This window comes from Oenanthe melanoleuca, chromosome 15 (assembly GCF_029582105.1).
Source record: "Oenanthe melanoleuca isolate GR-GAL-2019-014 chromosome 15, OMel1.0, whole genome shotgun sequence".
Taxonomy (NCBI): domain Eukaryota; kingdom Metazoa; phylum Chordata; class Aves; order Passeriformes; family Muscicapidae; genus Oenanthe; species Oenanthe melanoleuca.
In genome coordinates, this window is record NC_079349.1 from 3,818,667 (window position 1) to 3,838,311 (window position 19,645).

The 19,645-nt window shown below is 48.6% G+C and overlaps 1 protein-coding gene across 3 annotated transcripts in view; it reads right to left on the bottom strand.

Annotated features, from left to right (window-relative positions):
* Positions 1-19,645, bottom strand: part of CORO1C (coronin 1C) — a 47,638-nt gene that overhangs the window by 2,921 nt on the left and 25,072 nt on the right. For all 3 annotated transcript variants that reach the window (XM_056503894.1, XM_056503896.1, XM_056503897.1), the window contains exons 2-10: positions 19,196-19,395; positions 9,605-9,727; positions 4,372-4,501; positions 3,485-3,666; positions 2,895-3,014; positions 1,975-2,079; positions 961-1,106; positions 477-534; positions 149-394 (exon numbers count right to left, since the gene is read on the bottom strand). In XM_056503894.1, coding sequence (XP_056359869.1) covers positions 149-394; positions 477-534; positions 961-1,106; positions 1,975-2,079; positions 2,895-3,014; positions 3,485-3,666; positions 4,372-4,501; positions 9,605-9,727; positions 19,196-19,395 — 1,310 coding nt within the window. The remainder of the gene's footprint in view (positions 1-148; positions 395-476; positions 535-960; positions 1,107-1,974; positions 2,080-2,894; positions 3,015-3,484; positions 3,667-4,371; positions 4,502-9,604; positions 9,728-19,195; positions 19,396-19,645) is intronic.

The window sequence follows — 19,645 nt, forward strand, 5'->3', positions numbered from 1 at the left end:
TTCCCTGGGGAGACTGTTCAGTGCCCCAGCACCCTCTGGGGGAAGAACCTTTCCCTGATATCCAGCTTAACCTTCCCCTGACACAGCTCCAGCCATTCCCTGGGTCCTGTCACTAGTCCCACCCCCAAAATTCCTGGAGTTTACTCACGGGGTTTGAGGCATCCGCTGCTTTCTTTGGAGCACTGATGAGATCACTCTTCTTGTTCCCAGCAGGTTTGTTGTCCAGTATGTTCTTCTTGACCACCTTGAGATCCCTGTTTTTGCCTGGAATGTACCCATGCTTCAAGGAGATGAGGAGAGGATCAGCGTTCTTGCCCTCAAACCACTCCTCTGCTTCCAGAGCTGCTTCTGGGCCGGCTGTGTCTGGGTACAGGTCATCCTGGAAGAGGTCAGACTGCAAGGCAGGGGACATGGGTCAGTCAGGAGCTCTGGGAGGCAGGAGCTGCTCCAAAGCCCAGCCCCAGGGCAGTGCTCACCTTGCGGGGAACCGTCATGATGATGGGCTCACACTTCCTCTCGTGGAGCTTGAAGAACCTGCCCAGGAAATGGAGAGGTGGGATCAGGGAGATGGAGGAGATGGGAAAGGAGCAACTCCAAAGATGCACAGAAATCCCTGAGACCATCAAGTCCAACCATTCCCCCAGCACTGCCAAGGCCACCACAACCCATGACCCCAAGTGCCACATCCACATGGCTGTTAAATCCCTCCACCCCTGCCCTGAGCAGCCCCTTCCAATGCCTGACCACCCTTTCCATGAAGAAACTGGGATGTTTCCCCTTGTCCTATCCTTATTTCCTGGGAGAAGAGATGGATCATGCTCCCAACCAGCAGTGCTGCTCCCTCCTGGAGCCAACATCCCAAGATGTTTCCTGCCCTTCCCGGGTTTTCTGAACCACGGCTGCCCCGTGCTCACTGCTCTGCTGCTTTAACCACTCCTGAAATTCCCAGCTCCCCCTCACCTGGCAATCTCACACTTGTTGACATCAAGGCCCCTCTTTGGCATGAACCCCATGCCCCTCTGCGGCTCTTTGCTGCTGAAGGTGTTGAGGTAGTGAACGTACGGGGACTCATCCGTGATCTCGAAGTAGCGGATGCTGCTGTCACCCTGCAAGGAACCCCAGGAGACCCTCCAGAGGCTGCAGCACCTGTGCTCCCTGTGCCCACACTGCTGCTCCCAACAGCCTTCCCTTCCAGGAATGCTGCCATGGACAGCTCACAGCTGTCCATGATCCCCTCCACAATCTGGATCCATCAAATGAACAATCCCTGTTCCGAGCGCTGTGGGACAGGGATTGAGCTCGTGCTTCCAGGCTGGGAGCGGCCCCTTCCTCACCTCTTGTGGAAAAACCTTCTGCCACAATCAGGCAGAAAGGCTATAAACCAGCCTATCCTTAATTCCAAGCAATTCCACCACACTGTTGTCAATGAAACTGCAGGAGGGGGTCAGATAGAAACCAAATATTCCTTATCAGCTGCTACAAAGATGGGATTCATGAACACACTTGTATGGATCCTCCTGAGGAATTCCTTGCTCATCTTGGCTTTGGCTCCTATTTGTAGGAGTCCAACACATGTGGACACCAAATTCCTACAAATTGCTTTTAGAAAGGAGCACCTAATTCCAGTTTTATATTATTTAACCCCACGAAATTATAGAGTTGCCACAGACTCCAACATCTCCAAGGACGAGGAGGACAACACCCAAAATGTACCTTCCTCCCATACCAGTGTAAAATCATCCAGGTTAACACCAGCAAGAAATGTTTTGGCAACAGTGTGGGACTTGTTGCATTAGGAACAGCTTTACCTAATCCATCTCAAAGAAACATCCAGGTCCTTCCCAGGTTCTGCAGAGTGAGGATCAAACCCGTTCCAGAGCAGCCTGGTCTCTCTGCAGCCCCACATTTACTGATTTTTTGGGGAACATTTCACAGCACCACTCCCCTCCAGGTGCCTCCAAAGGCTCTCCTTACCTTCCCACACAGGTAAATGATGTTGGTGTCTGGGTCATAGAAGGGCAGCAGGACCCCATTGCTGGTGTCCATCTCATGAAGGGCTATTGGCTCCTCCATGTTTTTCTGGAAATAAAAATGTCAGAGATGTTAATAAAGACTGGAAAAGCTTCTGTTCATAGAGAGAGGGTCTAAATTATTAAAACTGTGTAGGCAGTGAGCTCCCAGTGGTGTCTGCACCACCCAGAAGGATCCGTGTGTTACAACAAATGCTGGGAATGTTCACGAGCTGATTCATTCCCCAAAGGCATTTTAATCACTAAATTAAATAAAAACAGGAGCCAGGAAAATTCACCAAGTCAAGGGAAATATGTGACACAGTGAGTTAGTGTCAGTGGGATGGGATGTGTGATGGTTGATGGGATGGAGCCTCCTTCCCTGGGGACACTCAAAAGCCACCTGGACACAATCCAGGTGGTCCCTTCCACTCTGAACCCTCCTGGGATTGTTGCTGTCCTGCTCTGCACAATGCACAGAGAGCAGAGACCTTCCCACAGCCCCTCTGCATCTTCCAACCTGCAGCTCCCAGCTGAGTGCTGCTCCTGCTCAGTTCCTTCACTGAGTCACCACACAGCCAAAATCAAAGTAGGAGCAGGCAGCAGACGGAGAGGGAATAACCTCAAGCATATGAAGTGTGAATTTAGGAAGGAATTCTTCTCTGTGAGTGTGCTGAGGCCCTGGCACAGGGTGCCCAGAGAAGCTGCTCCATCCCTGGAAGCATCCAAGGCCAGGAGCAACCTGAGACACTGGGAGGTGTCGCTGCCTAGAACAGGGGGTTGGAATGGGATTGGCTTTAACATCCCATCCAAGCCAGCCCATTCCATGATCCCATGGCTGCAGGGCTGGGCTGGTGGCTCCCTGGATGCAGTGGGGGGTCCTACCGGGTTCCACAGCGCCAGCTGCCGCTCGCTCATGCGGCTGAAGCCGGTGGTGAAGATGTTCCCGTCCGCCAGGAAAATGGCTCGCATGGGCCGCGCTCCCTCGTGGGTTTTCTCTTTCTCCTGCAAGAGAGGAGCAGGGCAGGATTAGCAGTGAACAGAACAGCCCTTGGAGTGGTGGCTCCTCCATCGTTGCAACATCCAACTCTCCTTCCCTGCTCCCCGATCGCTGAGCCACGGGGGAAGGGAACATTCCAATCAGCCTCTTGCAAAGCTGAAGGAAAACCTCTTTGCAAGCTACAACTAAAGCCCTGCTTTGCATGCACAACTCTGGAACTGTAATTATACAAAAGGATTAGATGTGGAATTACACTCCTGCAGGTTTAGAACTGAGCCCTAAAATCCCAGTTCAAACACTAATCCAAATAAACCCAGACAAATCCTCCAACCTCTACTATTCCTCCTGTAATTTCTGAAGAAAGCAACTGAATGTGGTGTCTAAACTGAGCAAGAACATTGTTTCTTCCACATTTTCTTGCTCATTCCCTGCTGGAGTGAATCCAGTTGTTTCTTTAATGATTAAGCAAACTTACAGCAACAATTTCTTGTTTCCTGGGGTCGATGACTCGGACTTTTTTGTCTTTGGAAGCTGTGCAGATGAGGCTGCCATTGCGATTCCAGCTCACGTTGTAGATCATATCCACGTGCATGTCATCCAGGTTGATGAGGGCTTCTCCTGTTCCCACATTCCAGATGATGATGGCATTATCACAGCCTAAAAAGGGAAATAACAGCTAAAGTTACAGCACTGGGGGCAAAGCTAGAGGCGGGGAACGAGGGATAAACCCCCTGAAATTCCAAAGGTTTTCTGGGGAAACCAAAACCCAGACTGGGAGCTCAGGAGGGATTTTTATCAATGGAAAACATGCAGCTCATCCAACAACCCAGCTGAAAGGACTCACTTCTTTCCTTGGGATTCAACCCATGGAAGCTTCAGATCGTGCCAATGGATAATGAATTATCCAATTTATTTCCACGATGATGTGACTGATTTTCAGTGGTCAAAAGTATCTCATTCCATGGACTGTACTGGCCAAGGAGACAATTTGGAAAATGCTGACCATGAGACTTGTGGGAGCAACAGCTGGACTCTGGGATTTACAGAGATCAAGGGAAAGGAGAAACACTTGGGCCTGTTCTAAAAGTCTATGAGAACAGGGATGTGGGGAATGCAGATGTAAATTGTTACTGCAGATCAAATAAAGTCTGGAACAACTTTCATACTCCAATTCCAGACAATTCCTTGGTGCTCATCCCTGTAAACCTAAGATAAAAACAGGCTGAGATACAGAGAGGGCTGTGAGCCACGTGTCCCAGTGTTCCCAGCTACTGCCAGGGGTCTTGTGATTCACAGGGATGTGAGCAGCTGGGAAAGGAAGAGCTGGAGAGGAAGGGAAGCAGGGATGTTCCTGGTCTGTACCTGCGCTCAGCAGCACGTTCCGCGCCGTCGGATGCCAGGCCACGATGCCAACTCTCTTGGAATGGCCCTCTAGCACTACCACAGGCTCTGTCAGGGACAGGGTGAGCCCATTCTCAGGAATCTGCCACACCTGCAAGGGAAGGGAAAGGTGTTCAGTCAAGGGCAGCCCCACTGAAGAGCTTGGCAGCTGCTTTCTGTGTCCCACAGCTGCTGGAGCTGTCACTTCTCCGTGTCAACAGGAAGGGAATCAGGGAGGGAATCATTCCCAGCTGTCAATAAACCCTTGGCTGATCCATGAGGAACATCCTTCCTCACTCATGTGCCAGCACAAACCCACAGCTCCCCATGGTGCAACCTCTTTATTTCCATGTCCATGGACCCACTCTGCTCTGGTCCCCAAGGAATCTGAAAGATCTCCAATTCCATGGGAACAAGCTGCTGTCTTTCCAAATTCTGCTTGTCCCTCAGAGGGATGATGCTGCAGCTCTACCACTGTCTATTTTAATTTCCTCAGGAACACCAGCAATTTGTTTCCCCGTTAGATTTAAGATCCTTTCAGATCCCATTTAATCAGGGAAGAGCAGTTTGGTCCTGGAAGAAGCCAGAGAAGCCCAAATCAGCACTGCCTGTTCACTTCTTGCCTGGTTACACAACCCTTCTGTTGCAAACTTCCTCAGGGAAGGGCCACCAGGAGGAGGAACAGCCCCCCAAGGATGCCAGAGCACTAAAATTCCAGCAGGAGAAGTGAGGTGGCTTTTGTACCCCAAAGCCCCAGGGCAGGATCAGCCCCACCAAAACTATTCCTGCAATTCAGCACTGGAGAATCATCTTGGAATTGAATCTGACCTACATAGAGTGTAATAAAAAATGCCATGGAATTCCAGGGAGAGCCCCTCAGGGAGCAGTTGGGGTTGCTGTAGGTAGGTGGCAGCATTAGAGCACGTTTGCTTTGCTTCCCATTGTTTGCTTTTCCTGGAGTTGGGAGAGCTGGGCTTGCCAGACCCTGCCCAGGATGCCCAACAAGCTCAGGGAGTGAGGCAGACTGAGGTGGACATGTAGATTTCTGTGTTAATCCCAGTTTTTCCCTCCTCAAAGGAATGACTGGCACTGGACAAAAACCCAGCAAGATGCAGAGATTCTCAGTGGTACCAGCCCCCCTCAAAATAACTCCAAACTGATTTAGTTTTTCATGGACACAGCTCTCAGTGCCATCCTTCCCTCACTGCACCCTCATTGAGGAATGACCACCATGGGAACACTTCCCCAGGAGAGGATTCCTCTGCAAGGGTGAAAATGGGCACAGCCCCAAGGCTGTCACAGCTCCAGGAGCATTTGGACAAAGCTCTCAGGCACAGGGTGGGATTTTTGGGATGTCTGTGCAGGGCAAGGATCAAACCAGGACCACAGGGAAACTACAGAACATTGGATTCAGGACTTACCCTGCCAGGCTGGAGGACTCAGTTCTGTTCTGCACCATCTCAGCCAGGAAGGATCCTGAGATCCCTCTGAGCAAGTGCAAAGGAGCCAGAAAACTCCAGAACCAAATTTAAACATAAGACAGCAAGTGCAGGGGGTGGGGAAGAAAAGGGAGGCAAAATCCCAGTGAAAAAGGGTTTTTTAAAAGCCTCAGATGGAGGACAGATGGATTTTTCTGTCAGGTAAAGCCCTGGTAGCTGGCAGCAGCTGCAGAGCAGTGTAATCCTGGGCAGATTTCTGACTACTGACCCCATAATCCTGCCTGCTACTCCCAAAAATAATAAAGAAACGAGTGTGAAAGGTCAGGGCATGGTCCCAACTGGCCCAGCCCCTCATTCCTGCACAGGATCAAATCAAGTTCACATGGAAATTACAGAATTTTGGATGCAGGACTTACCCTGCCCAGGGGGAGGACTCAGGATGACTCCAAGGAAACCTTAAAATGTTGTAGGATTGCCTGGGCTTTAGGAAGTGTTGTCTGCTCTCCCTCCCATGGGTGTCTGGGTGTTTTTTGGGGGCTTGATGCTATCAAGGCTGTTTGTTTGTGCAGGAGGAAGTGAAGCTGTGGCACAGCTGAGGGAGAGGTTTGGGGCTGCAGGAAGGGCAGGAGGGGAAGGTTTTGCACAAACAGCACGTGAGAAAGAAAACAAAGCAAACTTTTCTTTCATCCCCTTTAAAGAGAAGCAAAAACTGCTCCCTCTGGCTCTGCACAAGTTGAAAAGAAGATTAAATCCATGTCTAGACAAAACATGACTTCCTACATCATCTATTTCAATTTTTATCACTTTAATTGATTGGAAGCCTGGATTTACCCATATCCCTGCAGGAAGAGGCTCTTGGTGCATTATTTTCCTCATTCTCCATGTCCTGGTTGGTGGCTCAGGTCACTGCAAAGGCTCTCTTTGATTTTTAAAGGAATTTTCTCCATCACATGAGCTCTGCTCTAGCCTTTCCACACAAATTCCTTAAAACCCACCTTCTGATGAAGGAAATTTTCCATATTTGAGGAAGGGCCTCGATACCATCTACGAATCTTTATCCACTAAAACATTTTCCAGCTGGATAAAAAGCCTGCAGTACATCAGAGCCATTCAGTACAACATCAAGCAGGAATATTTAAGTAATTCCTCATTTTTTGGCACAAGGAAACAATTCTTCCAAGGGAAGAGGCCACAGAAGGCATTTGCAAGGGCTGTAAAGAAATCCTTTGGAGAGGGATGTCTTCTCTTTCCCAGTCCCCTCTCCAATGTCTGGTATTCCCAACACTGAACCTGTTCATGGTTTATGTGCAGGTGGTGTAAAAATCTGGGAATTTCTTTAGAGGAAAAGGTTTCTGGCTTTGCATGGGGCCAAGTGAAGTTTCCTTGTGCCACATGGGGGCTGCAGGGAATCAACCCTCTCCACCTGGAGACAGTGGTTTGTACCTCAAATCCTTGTTCTTTCCCTCAATACCATCCCAAATTCATGTTCTCTCCCTGAATGCAATCTCAAATCCACATTGTCTCCCTCAAGACCATCCCAAATCCACGTTCTCTCTCTCTATACCATCCCAAATTCACATTTTCCCCCTCAATACACATCTAGCTGACATAGCTGAGATCTCCTGTGGCAGAGGGTCAGATCCTAAATCCCCAAGTGCCAGGGCCCAGATGGTCTTTAAGAACAAAGTTTTTTCTCCAGCAGCTGGAATTGCCACAGAAGCCCCCTGTCACTTTTCCTTGTCTCCCTCTGGCAGAGCCTGGAGCCCATGAACAGCCAGTGTCCCATAAAGTTCCCTGGGTTTATTCCCTGGGTTTATTCCCCTCAGACTGCTCAGGAAGCAGGACCCAAACCCTTAGTCAAAGAAAACAGGACACTGAACTACCCATGCCAGGCCAGAAAAGCAATTAGAAGAGGGAAAGCTCATTAGCTCATCTGTTCTTTACACATCAGTACTGCTCCCAGATGTCCTGAATGACTTGGGATCCATCATTTCCCATTCCAAACCTCCAGCTAACAAACCCCCAGCATCTTCCAAACCCTGCCCATCCCTGATCCTGAAAACACAGCAAGGACTCACCTATTTCTCCTTCCACTCCAGACAGGTCTCAACAAACACAACCACGAGGGTGCAAACCCCCAGGCAGCTCCACCCTGAGACCTTCCCACATGGGTGCTGCCTCCAGGGATGGATGGGAAGCTCATCCCCACCTTGGGATGTGTGGAGAACTCCCAGAGTCCAGAGGGAGTGCAGATTCCTGCAGTTTGTGTCCACAGCAGGATGGTGTGAGGGAGAGAGTCTGTCCACTTTGATGAGCATTTGGACAACTCATAACTGAACTCTGTCAGTTTTTCTCCACAATTCAGTCCCTCTGGAGCCTCCCAACATATTTCTCATTGCACTTGGATTGCAGACTTATTCTGCCCCCAAGGAGGCAGCTCTGGGCCTTCAGTGATGCTCACATTTCAGAAACATTCCCAATGCTCTGCCCTTTTACATGCCCATTGGAGAAACATTCCCACATCCTTCCAAAGCTCAGTTCCAGCCCAGTAGTGAGCCTTGCAGACACAGAAGTTGTTGTTTTGTTCAATATTAAATATAGACCATTTTGTTAACATGCTGCAGCTTCCAAGACTGAGAGATCACAGGCAAGAGCTGTCCCAGGAAAAGCCTCTTGGGATGAATCCCCTCCCAAACATTTTAACCATGAACAGAAGCAAAGGAATTTATCTGACATGATCTATAATAAGATTTCAATATAACATTCAGCCTACAGCATTTCTAAATATGGCCAAAGATCCCTGGAGTTATTTGGCATTATTTCATCTTCCAAGGATTTTCTTTCACTTATTCTGCTGTGTTTGCATACACAGGATTCCACATCCGTCACGGAGCGAGCCTGGCTGGGCTGTAACTGAGTTAGAACAGCTCTCCATCCAAGGCTGGCAGGTGCAGAATTTAAGATTATTTTTATTTATTTATTAAAAAAATAAATTTTATTGTAAATAAAATTTATTCCTCCCGACACCTGCTCAAAACTTGGAGATACAGGGAAAATTTCAAGTGACTCACTTAACTCAAGGGTTGAAGGAATTCTGGAAGATGCTGGGCTCATTCCCTATTCCCAACACACATTTCCACATATCCATTGGGATATCTGAGGTAAGGAACCACCTGTCTTCTCAGAGCTTGACAAATCAGAACACCTCACCACAGTCTGGCATTCTGATTCCTCTTCCCAAACATCAAACAAATGCCCAGGGGAAGGAAAAATGGAAGCAATTCTTCCCTGTGAGAGTGGTGAGGCCCTGGCACAGCTTGGCCATCCCTGGAAGTGTCCAAGGCCAGGCTGGATGGGGCTTGGAGCAAGCTGGTCCATGGCAAGTGTTGGAATGGGATGAGCTGGAGCCCACGAACAGTCATGTGTCCCATAAAGCTCCCTGGGTTTATTTCCCTCAGGCTGCTCAGGAAGCAGGACCCAAACCCTTATCAAAGAAAACAGGACACTGAACTACCCATGCCAGGCCAGAAAAGCAATTAGAAGTGGGAAAGCTCATTAGCTTATCTGTTCTTTACACATCAGTGCTGCTCCCAGATGTCCTGAATGACTTGGGATCCATCATTTCCCATTCCAAACCTCCAGTCCCTCCTAACCCAAACCAATTTGTGATGCCTCTGCCCTCACCTCACCTCACCTCAGAACAGGAGGTTCCTGGAGACACCTGCAGGAATTCCAGAGTGCTTTGGAGCAGGAGTTCCCCCCCAAGGAAGACTCACCATGACAGTGCAGTCCTCGGAGCCGCTGGCGATGACCTGGTCATTGTGGGGACACCAGTCGATGTCCAGCACTGGCCCCGTGTGGCCACACACTGTGGGGTAGGACTTGTCAATCCTGCCTGTCTGGAGGGAAGAAAAAGAAGAAAGAGAGCTGTGAAATCCAGAAGGAAGGTGCTTCCCAACCCTCTGTTTGCTCTTTCATATCCACAACTCCATGGGATTTGCACTCGTGGAGCAGCAGACAGAGCAGCAGCTCTTCTCCAGCATCAACGAGCTGGGAACTCCCCAGGGAGCAAGGAAAGGGTTCAGAGATCCAGCACAGCAGGGCTGTGATCCCACATCCCAGCACCTGCTGCCACACCAGCCCTTTGTCCATCCCAACCTTTTGGGAAGAGCAAAGCTCTGGTTTCACCTGTGCTTCCCAACAGAGACAGCTGAACACAACCAAGCTAAAAATGTCATTGGAGGGTGATGCTGGTGACTGAATTTACCAGGTTCCTTGAAACAGAAGGATTTTACTCTAAGATGTAGTTGTGCAGAGGAAAATATTGTTTTGAGGAATAAATGTTTCCAACATGGACTGTGACAGCCACACCTGATCCACACCTATCTCTCCATGACCAGAGGACTGAGACCATCAATGCCAAGCTCCCTACAGGGATAACATTTCCAAAAAACAAAGCTAATGAGCCACTTAAACCTGAACTGGGACAAATCCAGGGATGCCAACCCAGCTGATGATGAGACACCAATTCTGCTCCTGGCTCTACATTTTGCTGAGGAGTCTCTGAAGATCCTGAAGCACCTGATCCCTCCCCAACAGCTGATTCCACAAAGAAGGAAAAGGAAAATCACTCTCATCACCTTTCCTTCTCTTGGCCAAGCCTTGCACACAAAAAATCAATATTTACAATAGTGAAGATGCACAGCAGTAGCAGCAGGGTGAGGAGGAGACTCTTCCACTTCCACAGCCACACCCCTGCTCCTGCTCCATGGGGTTTTGTTTCCAGGGAATGACCTTTTCATGATGAGTGATGGGAGAAGAGACACAGCAGGAAGAGGTCTGGGATGGGGTCGTCCTCTTTTGTGTTTAAACATGCAGAAGAAATGGTTGGAATTTCATTTGTTCCATTGGATGGTAACATTCCCCAACCTTGGAGGTGACATTCCTTAATTTATGCCTCCCACCCCCCTCCATGTGGGAGGCTGCTCCTATTCAAGGCTGATAACCAGAATAATGCTGGACATTGGCTTTTGAGGATGACTGACCTGGAGCCCTCCACAAACAGCAAAACAAGATCTTGATCCCAAAAGATCCCACTGGTTCCTAAATAGCCAAATTTAGGCTTCAAAAGAAAAAAAAATATGTCTCAGTGGTTCAGCTGCTTTTGTAATTATTAAAATGGGAAGAGTTGTGGAAGAAAAGCCATAAACCTGCCATTCAAAAATTAAAGCCTGTGTAATCCCTCTTGGATGCCATAATGTGAAATAGGATTTAAAAAATTAATACACCCAACTGCCATGTAGAATTCATCCATTTTAATTTACCCAATTAAAAGGAGAACCATGCAGAGCACACCAACTGCAGAAGGCACATGACAGGCCACAGACAAATATGCCTGAACCAAAAAGGAAAAATAGAAATAATAATGCAAAATGTCAGGGACTGCCTGTTCTGGCTCCCTGGCAGGAATCAGTGGGATCCTCCAGGAGCCCCTGGTAATTTTGCACAAGCATTTGTTGGTTCAGTTTTAGGCTTTTACAGTCATTTATTACTGTGGGGAGGCAAAAAAAAAAAAAAAATAAAAGCTCAAACTTCACCTTTCAGTTCTGATCATGATGAACCTGCACAGCCTGAGCAGGAGCAGCCAAGAGCCTGTGACAGCAGTGACACCCAGGAGCTGCTTCCCACCACCAGGGACAGAGCTCAGCCCTTAAACCAGGATCCTGCACTTCCATAAAGAGCTTCCAGAATCATGGAATGAACCTTGAAGATCATCCTGCCATGGGCAGGGACACCTTCCACTATCCCAGGTTGCTCCAAGCTCCATCCAGCCTGGCCTTGGACACTTCCAGGGATCCAGGAGCAGCCACAGCTTCTCTGGGAAACCTCTGCCAGGGCCTCACCACCTGCACAGTCAGGAATTTCTTCCCAGTATCCCACCTAAATCTACCTTATTTTATCTCCAAGCCAATCCCTCATATCCTGTCTCTCCATCCCTTGTCCCAAATCCCTCTCTAGCTCTCCTGGAGCTCCTTTAGGCACTGGAAGGGGCTCTGAGCTCTGCCTGGAGCCTTCTCTTCTCCAGGTGAGCACTCCCAGCCCTCAGAGCATCTCTGTGGCCTCCTCTGGACTCTCTCCAACAGCTCCACATCCTTCCTGTGCTGGGATCCCAGAGCTGGAGGCAGCTCTGCAGGTGGGGTCTCACCTGAGCAGGGCAGAGGGGCAGAATTCCCTACAAACACCCCCTGTCCCTGCCTGCACCAGTGACACCAAACCCCATTTCCAACAGGGAACAGGCAGGAAGGGAAAGGAGATGTTATTTAGCAGAAGTGGGAGAGGCAGCAACTTCAAACTTGTTTATCCACAAAGAATTATCAAACCAAGGAAGAGAGGGAAAAGCAGAGCAGGAGATGTCCCACACAGCAGCTCCCTGGGATCTGGCAGAGGAAGACAATCCCAGGGAGATGAAGAGCCCAGGGGGATCAACATCTTCATCTGGGCATGAGAGGAGAGACTGCTGGAATAATCCCAGAATCATTCAGCTGGGAAAGATCCCCAAGATCATCCAAATTGTGACCAACCCCCACCTTGTCCCCCTGAGTGCCACGAATGGGGATGCACAAAAACAAGCATCAAACACCAAAACCAGACTAAATAAGGACATAAAGATGCTGCTGGAGGCCCCAAGGCTTTGAGAGAAGCTCCTGCCTTGTGGTGAGAGGCAGCAAACATCTCTGCAGAGCAGAGGAAACCGCTGAGCTCGGTGCTGCATCCGCCCCTCGTCACCAGCAGAGACCCTCCCAAGGCTCTGTGGGGACAGCACAGCACAGCCACCACCCCAGGGTCACCCCTCAGGGGGAGGAATGGGCACCTTGGAACTCAGGGATGGTTTTTTACCACCTCTCAGCATCACTTTGGCAAATTCCATCCACCAGATTCCTCCTCCTGCCTCCTGGAGCAGAAAACTCCAGCTCTCAGCTTTGTACCGTGCTCAGAAAAGCTTGAAAAATCAATATTTTAGGGGATTTGCACAAAGGGAAAGCCCAGGAAAGCTGTAGTAGGGTTGTAAAACCCCACCAGGCTGCAAAAAAATCACCAAATCCCATGGTTTTCAACACAATTCCTTTCCAATCCCACAACACCACGAGGTTTGGCAATGTGGCTGCAAGCTGGGTGTGTTTCCATGGTACTCTAATGCTCCCAGGTTTGGGGATTTATTTATTTATTTGTAAAATGTAATCTTATAATTAGGAGAGGATTTTAAATAAATCTCAAGTGCTGATACACAGCTTAAAATTAACTTTGAGAAGTTCAATCTTTCTCATAATCCACTGGGGTTGTGGTTCCACACATTTCTGATAACTTTTGAAATCTGGAGTTGTATTCTATAAAATGTTGGTCAGAAAGGTGAATTTGAGGATTTTTAATAATGTTGACTGAACACACACTCAATATTCAGGTGTTTCAGCAAGGAGTGAATTTGCCTTATCAAATTAATTATTAATTATTTAATGTATTCCAGATCAGAAAAAAAAAAATTAAATCATCAGAAATATTAAACCTAGATCAGAAAAAAAAGGTAACAGATGAGAAGAAAAGATATGATGAAATCCAAAAGGGATGGATATGCAACACAAGAAAACTGTTCCTAAAAGTGGGAGTTTTATGAATTAATTTGAGTGTCTTGTGATGGTTTCTCTGCCAGAAAAGGGCATTTGGTGGCAGGAAACAGCTCATGGATTATGGTAAAAATATCAGGGAGAACAGCTGCTTCCCCAGCCCATGGCTGTGCTCCTTGAAATCTCCATTTAAATTAGGGAAGTGGCATCGAGTTGCACAAGCCAAAGCAGCTCCCCCCTCACTCTGCAGAAGTTTGAGGAAGGAAATCAGGTCACAACTGCAAAGTTTGAAACCCCAACCGACTGCACCTTTTCTCTGCTAGAGAAAATACTCCTCTTTTCTTTAAACTGTGAATTTTTCTTAAAAAAAAACCCCTAAGTTTCATCCAGCTTCTGAGCATTGACTCTCCATCAAGCCTGGAGGAAACTTGGAAGAAAACTGGGCTGAAATGGAAGCTCCTACCCATGCCCAACAGCCACCCCACAGCCCAATCCAGGCATCCAGAACTAATCTGGAAGATTTGGAAGTGTTATTCCCAAAAGATCCACTGGAAAATCAGGCAATAAGACACCACTGTGCTCCCCAAGAATCCCTCAGCAGTGCTCCTGTTCTCGTTGTCACCTCAGCAGCTGCAGGGCTGTGACATTGGATATTGGGGAAATTTTCTTCACTGGAAGGGTGGTCAAGCATGGAAGAGGCTCCTCAGGGAAGTGGAGGAGTCACCATCCCTGGAAATGTTAAAACACATGAAGTTGGAGCATTTTGTGGTGTGGTTTAGTGGGCATGGGGGCACTCAAAGGTTGGACTTGATGAGCTCAGAGATCTTTTCCAACCTTAAGGATTCCATTATTCCATCCCAGGCTGACACAGAATGGCTTTAAAAAGGAAAAAAAAAAAACAAGCTCAACACAAACAGTCCTCACAGCCAACCCAACCTGCAAAATCCCATCACTCAGAGCTGAGCTCCAGCATTCCCATGGATATCTGTCCCAGAAATGACTACAACTAAGAGAGAGTCACTGTTTTTTCCCCTCTCTAAAATACGATTTCCAAAGCAGTTCATGCCCCTGCTCCTTCCCAGCTGCAGGAAAGCCAGTGGGTATCTCAGAGGCTGAGGGCTCTGGATAAAGTGAAAAACCCTGCTGCTGTTCACAGGATGAGCATCCAGAGAGAGCAGAGCTGCTGGGCAAGGAGAAGGGATCCACAGGGAACATCCCCACCAGCTGGGAACAGATCATCCCTAGTACAACTTCCCTTTTCATTATTGGACAAAGCCTTAAAATTGCAGAGATACTTGTACAAACCTCTGACTGTAAGACAAGAGATGGAATTTGCCTTTTTTCTTCCCTGGAGGAATGAGATCCATTAGCCCCTCTGCTGCCCTCTCTCCCCTACTACATTAGAACCTGATGATCCATTATATTTATCATAATTGATAAATATAAACTTCTTTTTATAGAGAAAAATCCAAGGTGAAATAAAAGGACAAAACCCATCATACTCCCCCTAAAATGCCTGGAAAGGCTCAATAAACCCATCACAGCAAAAGCCTCCTGATTTTATTTTACACACCAGTTCAGAAAAAGAGGATTTTCTTTCCCCTAAACCCTTCCTGATGGAATAAGAATTGGGAAGAGCTGCTTAACAGCTCTCATATGCCATGGATGAACACCAAGGCCTGTCACTTGCAGAACAACATATTCCTTGGAGAAGATCATTCCCGAGGTGTGCACGCCCCCACCCACATGCTAATTGCCTCTCAGGGCACCATCTGATTCCAGATCCTGCAGGAACACTGCTGGTGTGAAGGGGATGCAGGAAGGGATCAGGAAAATGGAAAATCTAATAAAAGCTATATCCAAAGGGGACTGAATAAACCTCTGCTAAAGGCCTTATGTAACACAACCCATGGCTGAACAGATCTTGCTGCATGAACTCAAATAAAAAGGAACATTTGCAGCAGGTTTTTCTGTGCAGATAAAAACTGCAAAGAGTTTTTGAGGAGGGGAAAAAAAAAGAAATTTTTTCTCTGGTTCTGCTGGAGCACAGATCCAGCACCAGAACCACCTCCTGAATCCAGGTGTTTCCAAATCATCCTGCCCAACAAATCAAGAAACCCAGGGAATTTTTATCTGGTACTTTCCCTGTGTACCCAGAGCTTTTCCTGGGATAAATCTCAGAGAAAACCAACTCTACAAGAACTGAAAGTTTCCAGTTCTTTCCCTGGCGAGCAGAGTTAATGCTGATTACCCTGACTCTTATCACCTCCACAACCCTGACTTAGAGGAATTACAGCTTTTCCAAACTATGTGGTTCATTCCAACCCTCCAGACCAAGCAACCTGTGGGAATTAGATTGTGTGATGCTCAGCAGCTCCCGCCGGAGCATGGGAATGGCGAGTTCCTGGCAAAGCCCCTGCACATGTGCGTGCAAGAAAACAGGAAGTTCAGACAAAGCATTTCCACAGCCAGCAAAGCCGGCTGGGCTGCACGGGCTGTGCTGCCCCGGGAGCTGCGGGGACGGGAAGGGAAAGGGGGTGGGGGGCGGAGAGACTCTGAGCAGCACGTGGGGGCTGGGGCCGTAGGTGCACACGGGTTAATTAATGAATTCCCGCGCTTACACGGGTTAATGCACTCCCGCACACACACACACACACACAGAGATTAATTAATGAATTCCCGCACACACGGGTTAATTCCCGCGCACACAAGGGTTAATTAATGAATTCCGGCACATACGGGTTAATTAATGAGTTCCCGCGCGCACGGGTTAATTCCCGCGCACTTGCCGCGCCGCGCCCCCGCCCCCGCCAATCAGCGCGGCGGCCGCGAGCGCTGCCATGACCATATAAGGTAAAAAGCCGCGGCCGCCGCAGTGCCGCGCGGGTGCGCGCGCGCGGTGGGCGGGGCTTGCGGAGGGGGCGGGGCTTCCCCGCCTCCCGTGTCCGTGTCCCCCGCTCGGTACCGAGCACATGGTTGAGGGGACAGGGGTCTCGGGGGGCTCATCCCGCCCCAAAAACACCCTCAGATTTCCCGCCCAGCGCCGGGAGCCACCCGTCCCAGCCGGCCGTAACAAAAGCCTGTGAGATCAATGAGAACTGGCAAGAAAAAGCACATTAAAATCTGCCCTTTTCTGTGCTCACTACGGGTCGGCCACATCGCAGGTAATTCCCAGTGAGTGCAAAGCGCTGGGTTTGAGCAGCCACGATGGCGTTATGGGACATTTCCCCTGCAGAAATGCAGCAAGTGTATTTTTATGGCTCAGTTTTAAAACCAGTCCAAACCTTGGGCTGAAAGGAAAATTGCCCTTTTTTTTTTTTTTTTTTTTTCCCCTTGAATATAACAACAAGGATTTTGCTGCAGGGAGCTAAATAAGTATCTCTGCTAAACGGGCTCAAAGAGAAACCCAAATGTTATTTAGGGTGTTGAAGGAACTGAAGGAACAATTTCATCAGCCCAGGCTATAAAAATAAATGCAGAACACAGGAACTGGTTAGAGCAGAGCCAGAAAAGCACTGCATTGCAAAAGAACTGTCAGGCTGGGGGTGAGGGACACACAGCTCCTCCAGCTTCCCATGGAACCTCCTCAGATGTGGATATGAAATGGTTGTGGAAGGCAGGAATGGAGCTGAGGGCACCAAGGCAGTGATAAATAGAGGGTGGGAGGAAGAACAGAATGGATGTGAAAATATCGCCAAAGATGGTACTAAAAATGCAAAAGGGCACCCAGAATTAGCAGGAATTTCTGCCAGGGGCTGAGAAAACACAGAATCATGGAATCATTAGTATTGGAAAAGCCCTCTGAGACCACTGAGTCCAAGTGTTCTCCCAGCACTGCCAAGGCCATCATGTCCCCAAGTGCCACATCCACAAGGCTTTTCAATCCCTCCAGGGATGGGGACTCCATCACTGCTCAAATGCCTGACAACCCTTTCCATGAAGAAATTTTCCACAATATCCAATCTAAGCCTCCCTTTGCACAACTTGAGGCCATTCCTTCTGGGTCTGTCCCATGTTCCCAGTCTCCCTCATCAGATCTGTGCTGCAAACATTGGGATGTAAGAGAGGAAAAGAGGGATGCACATCCCCTGCCATTGGCATTTGTGATGCAGCTGAAGGAGGAATTCCTAATCCACAGCTGTGCCACCATGCATGGTCCAGGCAGGAGGAGGACACGTGGCCTGAGGATGAGCCCTAAGCAGGGAAGGGCTGCTCATCAGAGCAGCAAACTGAGCTATTTTGGGAGGTTGGGGTTTGGCTTTGCTTAACACGATGGAGATGTCGCTGCCTCTGCTCTGCCCTGGCTGGTTGGGAAGTTGTGCTCAATCCTGGGCAATTCTGTGGAAGTGGAGCTGGGAAAGCAGCTCAGAGCTGATGACAGACTGAGGACAACTTAACCACAGGCTTAAGAAAGGAGTTTGAGGGTCACAGAGAAAAGAATGTTGCAAAAAAAGACTTTAGATCACTAGAATTTGCTGGTTAAGCATCAGAAAGAGATGAAAATAATCTCCAGAAGATGGATGTGACTTTTCCATGCAGGGACAACAGGAATGCCCTTCTTGGAACCAACTCATTCCTCTGCATCCCTCCAATGTGGGGCTGCAAGGAGCAATTAGGCTCAAGGTGCATTCCTGAATTAAATCTGCAAGAAGCAGTTGGGCTAAGGTGCATTCCTGAATGAATTCTGCAAGGAGCAGCTGGATTCAGAGAGTTCCTGGTTTAAATCTCAAGGAGCAGCTGGATTCAGATAGTTCCTGGTTTAAATCTCAAGGAGCAGCTGGATTCAGATAGTTCCTGGTTTAAATCTCAAGGAGCAGTTGGATTCAGGTGGTTCCTGAACAAACTGAGAAAAAAAAAAGCGCTGAATCCCTGACAGTAGAAAAACCTGACTTGATCACAAAGAGGCTTCTAAAATACGATTCTACGTGGAAAATTCTGCCAGAATCAGCTCAGATGAGTCAAGCAAACAGCTTGTTTGTTGTGTTTAATGTACAGGAAGCATCAGACTGATTACAGACACTAAACACATTCATACACGGCACCACCGAGCAGCCGTTGTCACCACAGCTGACACTTCCCAGCCTTGATTATTCCCAAAGAAACACTGGCATGACAGCACAGCTGAACAGGGAATGAAGAAATCTCCCCAGCAGTGTAGAGGAGGAATGCCCTATAGGTATGATTGCCTAGCAAAAGATGCTAAGAATATAGAAACTGTAGGTGAGATTGGAATGAAAGCAGTGTTCCACTGAGTTGGCTGGAGAGCAGCAATGTGGATGCCTGAAGGTCTTCTCCCTGTGTTAAGATAATGCCAGTTGCTGCAAACATACCAAAGAGCCAGCAGAGACCCCTTACTGGCATGAGAGGAAGGGTCCAAGATAAGGTTTAGAGATAAGAAAGTAGTAAAACATGGTAATGTTGTATGTAAATGTTAGAGAATTTGTATCTTGCTCTAGATTGGTTAGTAGAGTAGAATATCCAACATAGAAGGAAATTTAAGACTTTGTAAAAGGAGACTTACACCCTCTTGCTCCCTTGCTCTTGTCCCTGCCCCCCTCACCTTTGCTTTTACCCCTTTGTTATCTCCCTCCTCTGGGCCTGCCCTGAGCTGCACCTGGCAGCTCCCAGCTGAGCCCTTTTCACCCGCGCCCTCCGCAATAAACTACAAACCTCGAGACCAGAATACAGAGAGCACCTGAGCTCGTCCTGAGCACCATCCACCACCAGCTCCCAGCCAGCAGCACTTACCTTGTGCAGAGGCAGCACCAGGAAGGCTCCCCCCCCGCTGGCATCCACGATGATGGCCACGAAGCGGGGGTTGACGGCGCAGAAGGAGCTGTCCCAGGTGACGCGCGACACGCGGATGTCGTCGTAGCACTGGTCGTTCTTCACCGCCTGCCCGAAGACGTGCCGGAATTTGCTCTGTCGTACCACCCGCCTCATGGTGTCTGCAAAAGGATGGAAAAGGATGGGACAGGTCAGTTTTGCCAAGGAAAGGATGGCCTCTGGTTGGCATCCAGGAGATTCCTGGATGAGGATTTTCTTATCAGCTCCACGGCTTTCGGCAGTGCGGAAAGGCAGATTTGTAGGAGCCTGGAATGGTTTGGGTTGGAAGGAACAGAATCTCAGAAATCCCAGAATGGTTGGGGTTGGAAGTGATCTCTGGAGATCACCCAATCCAGCCCCCTGCCCCAGCAG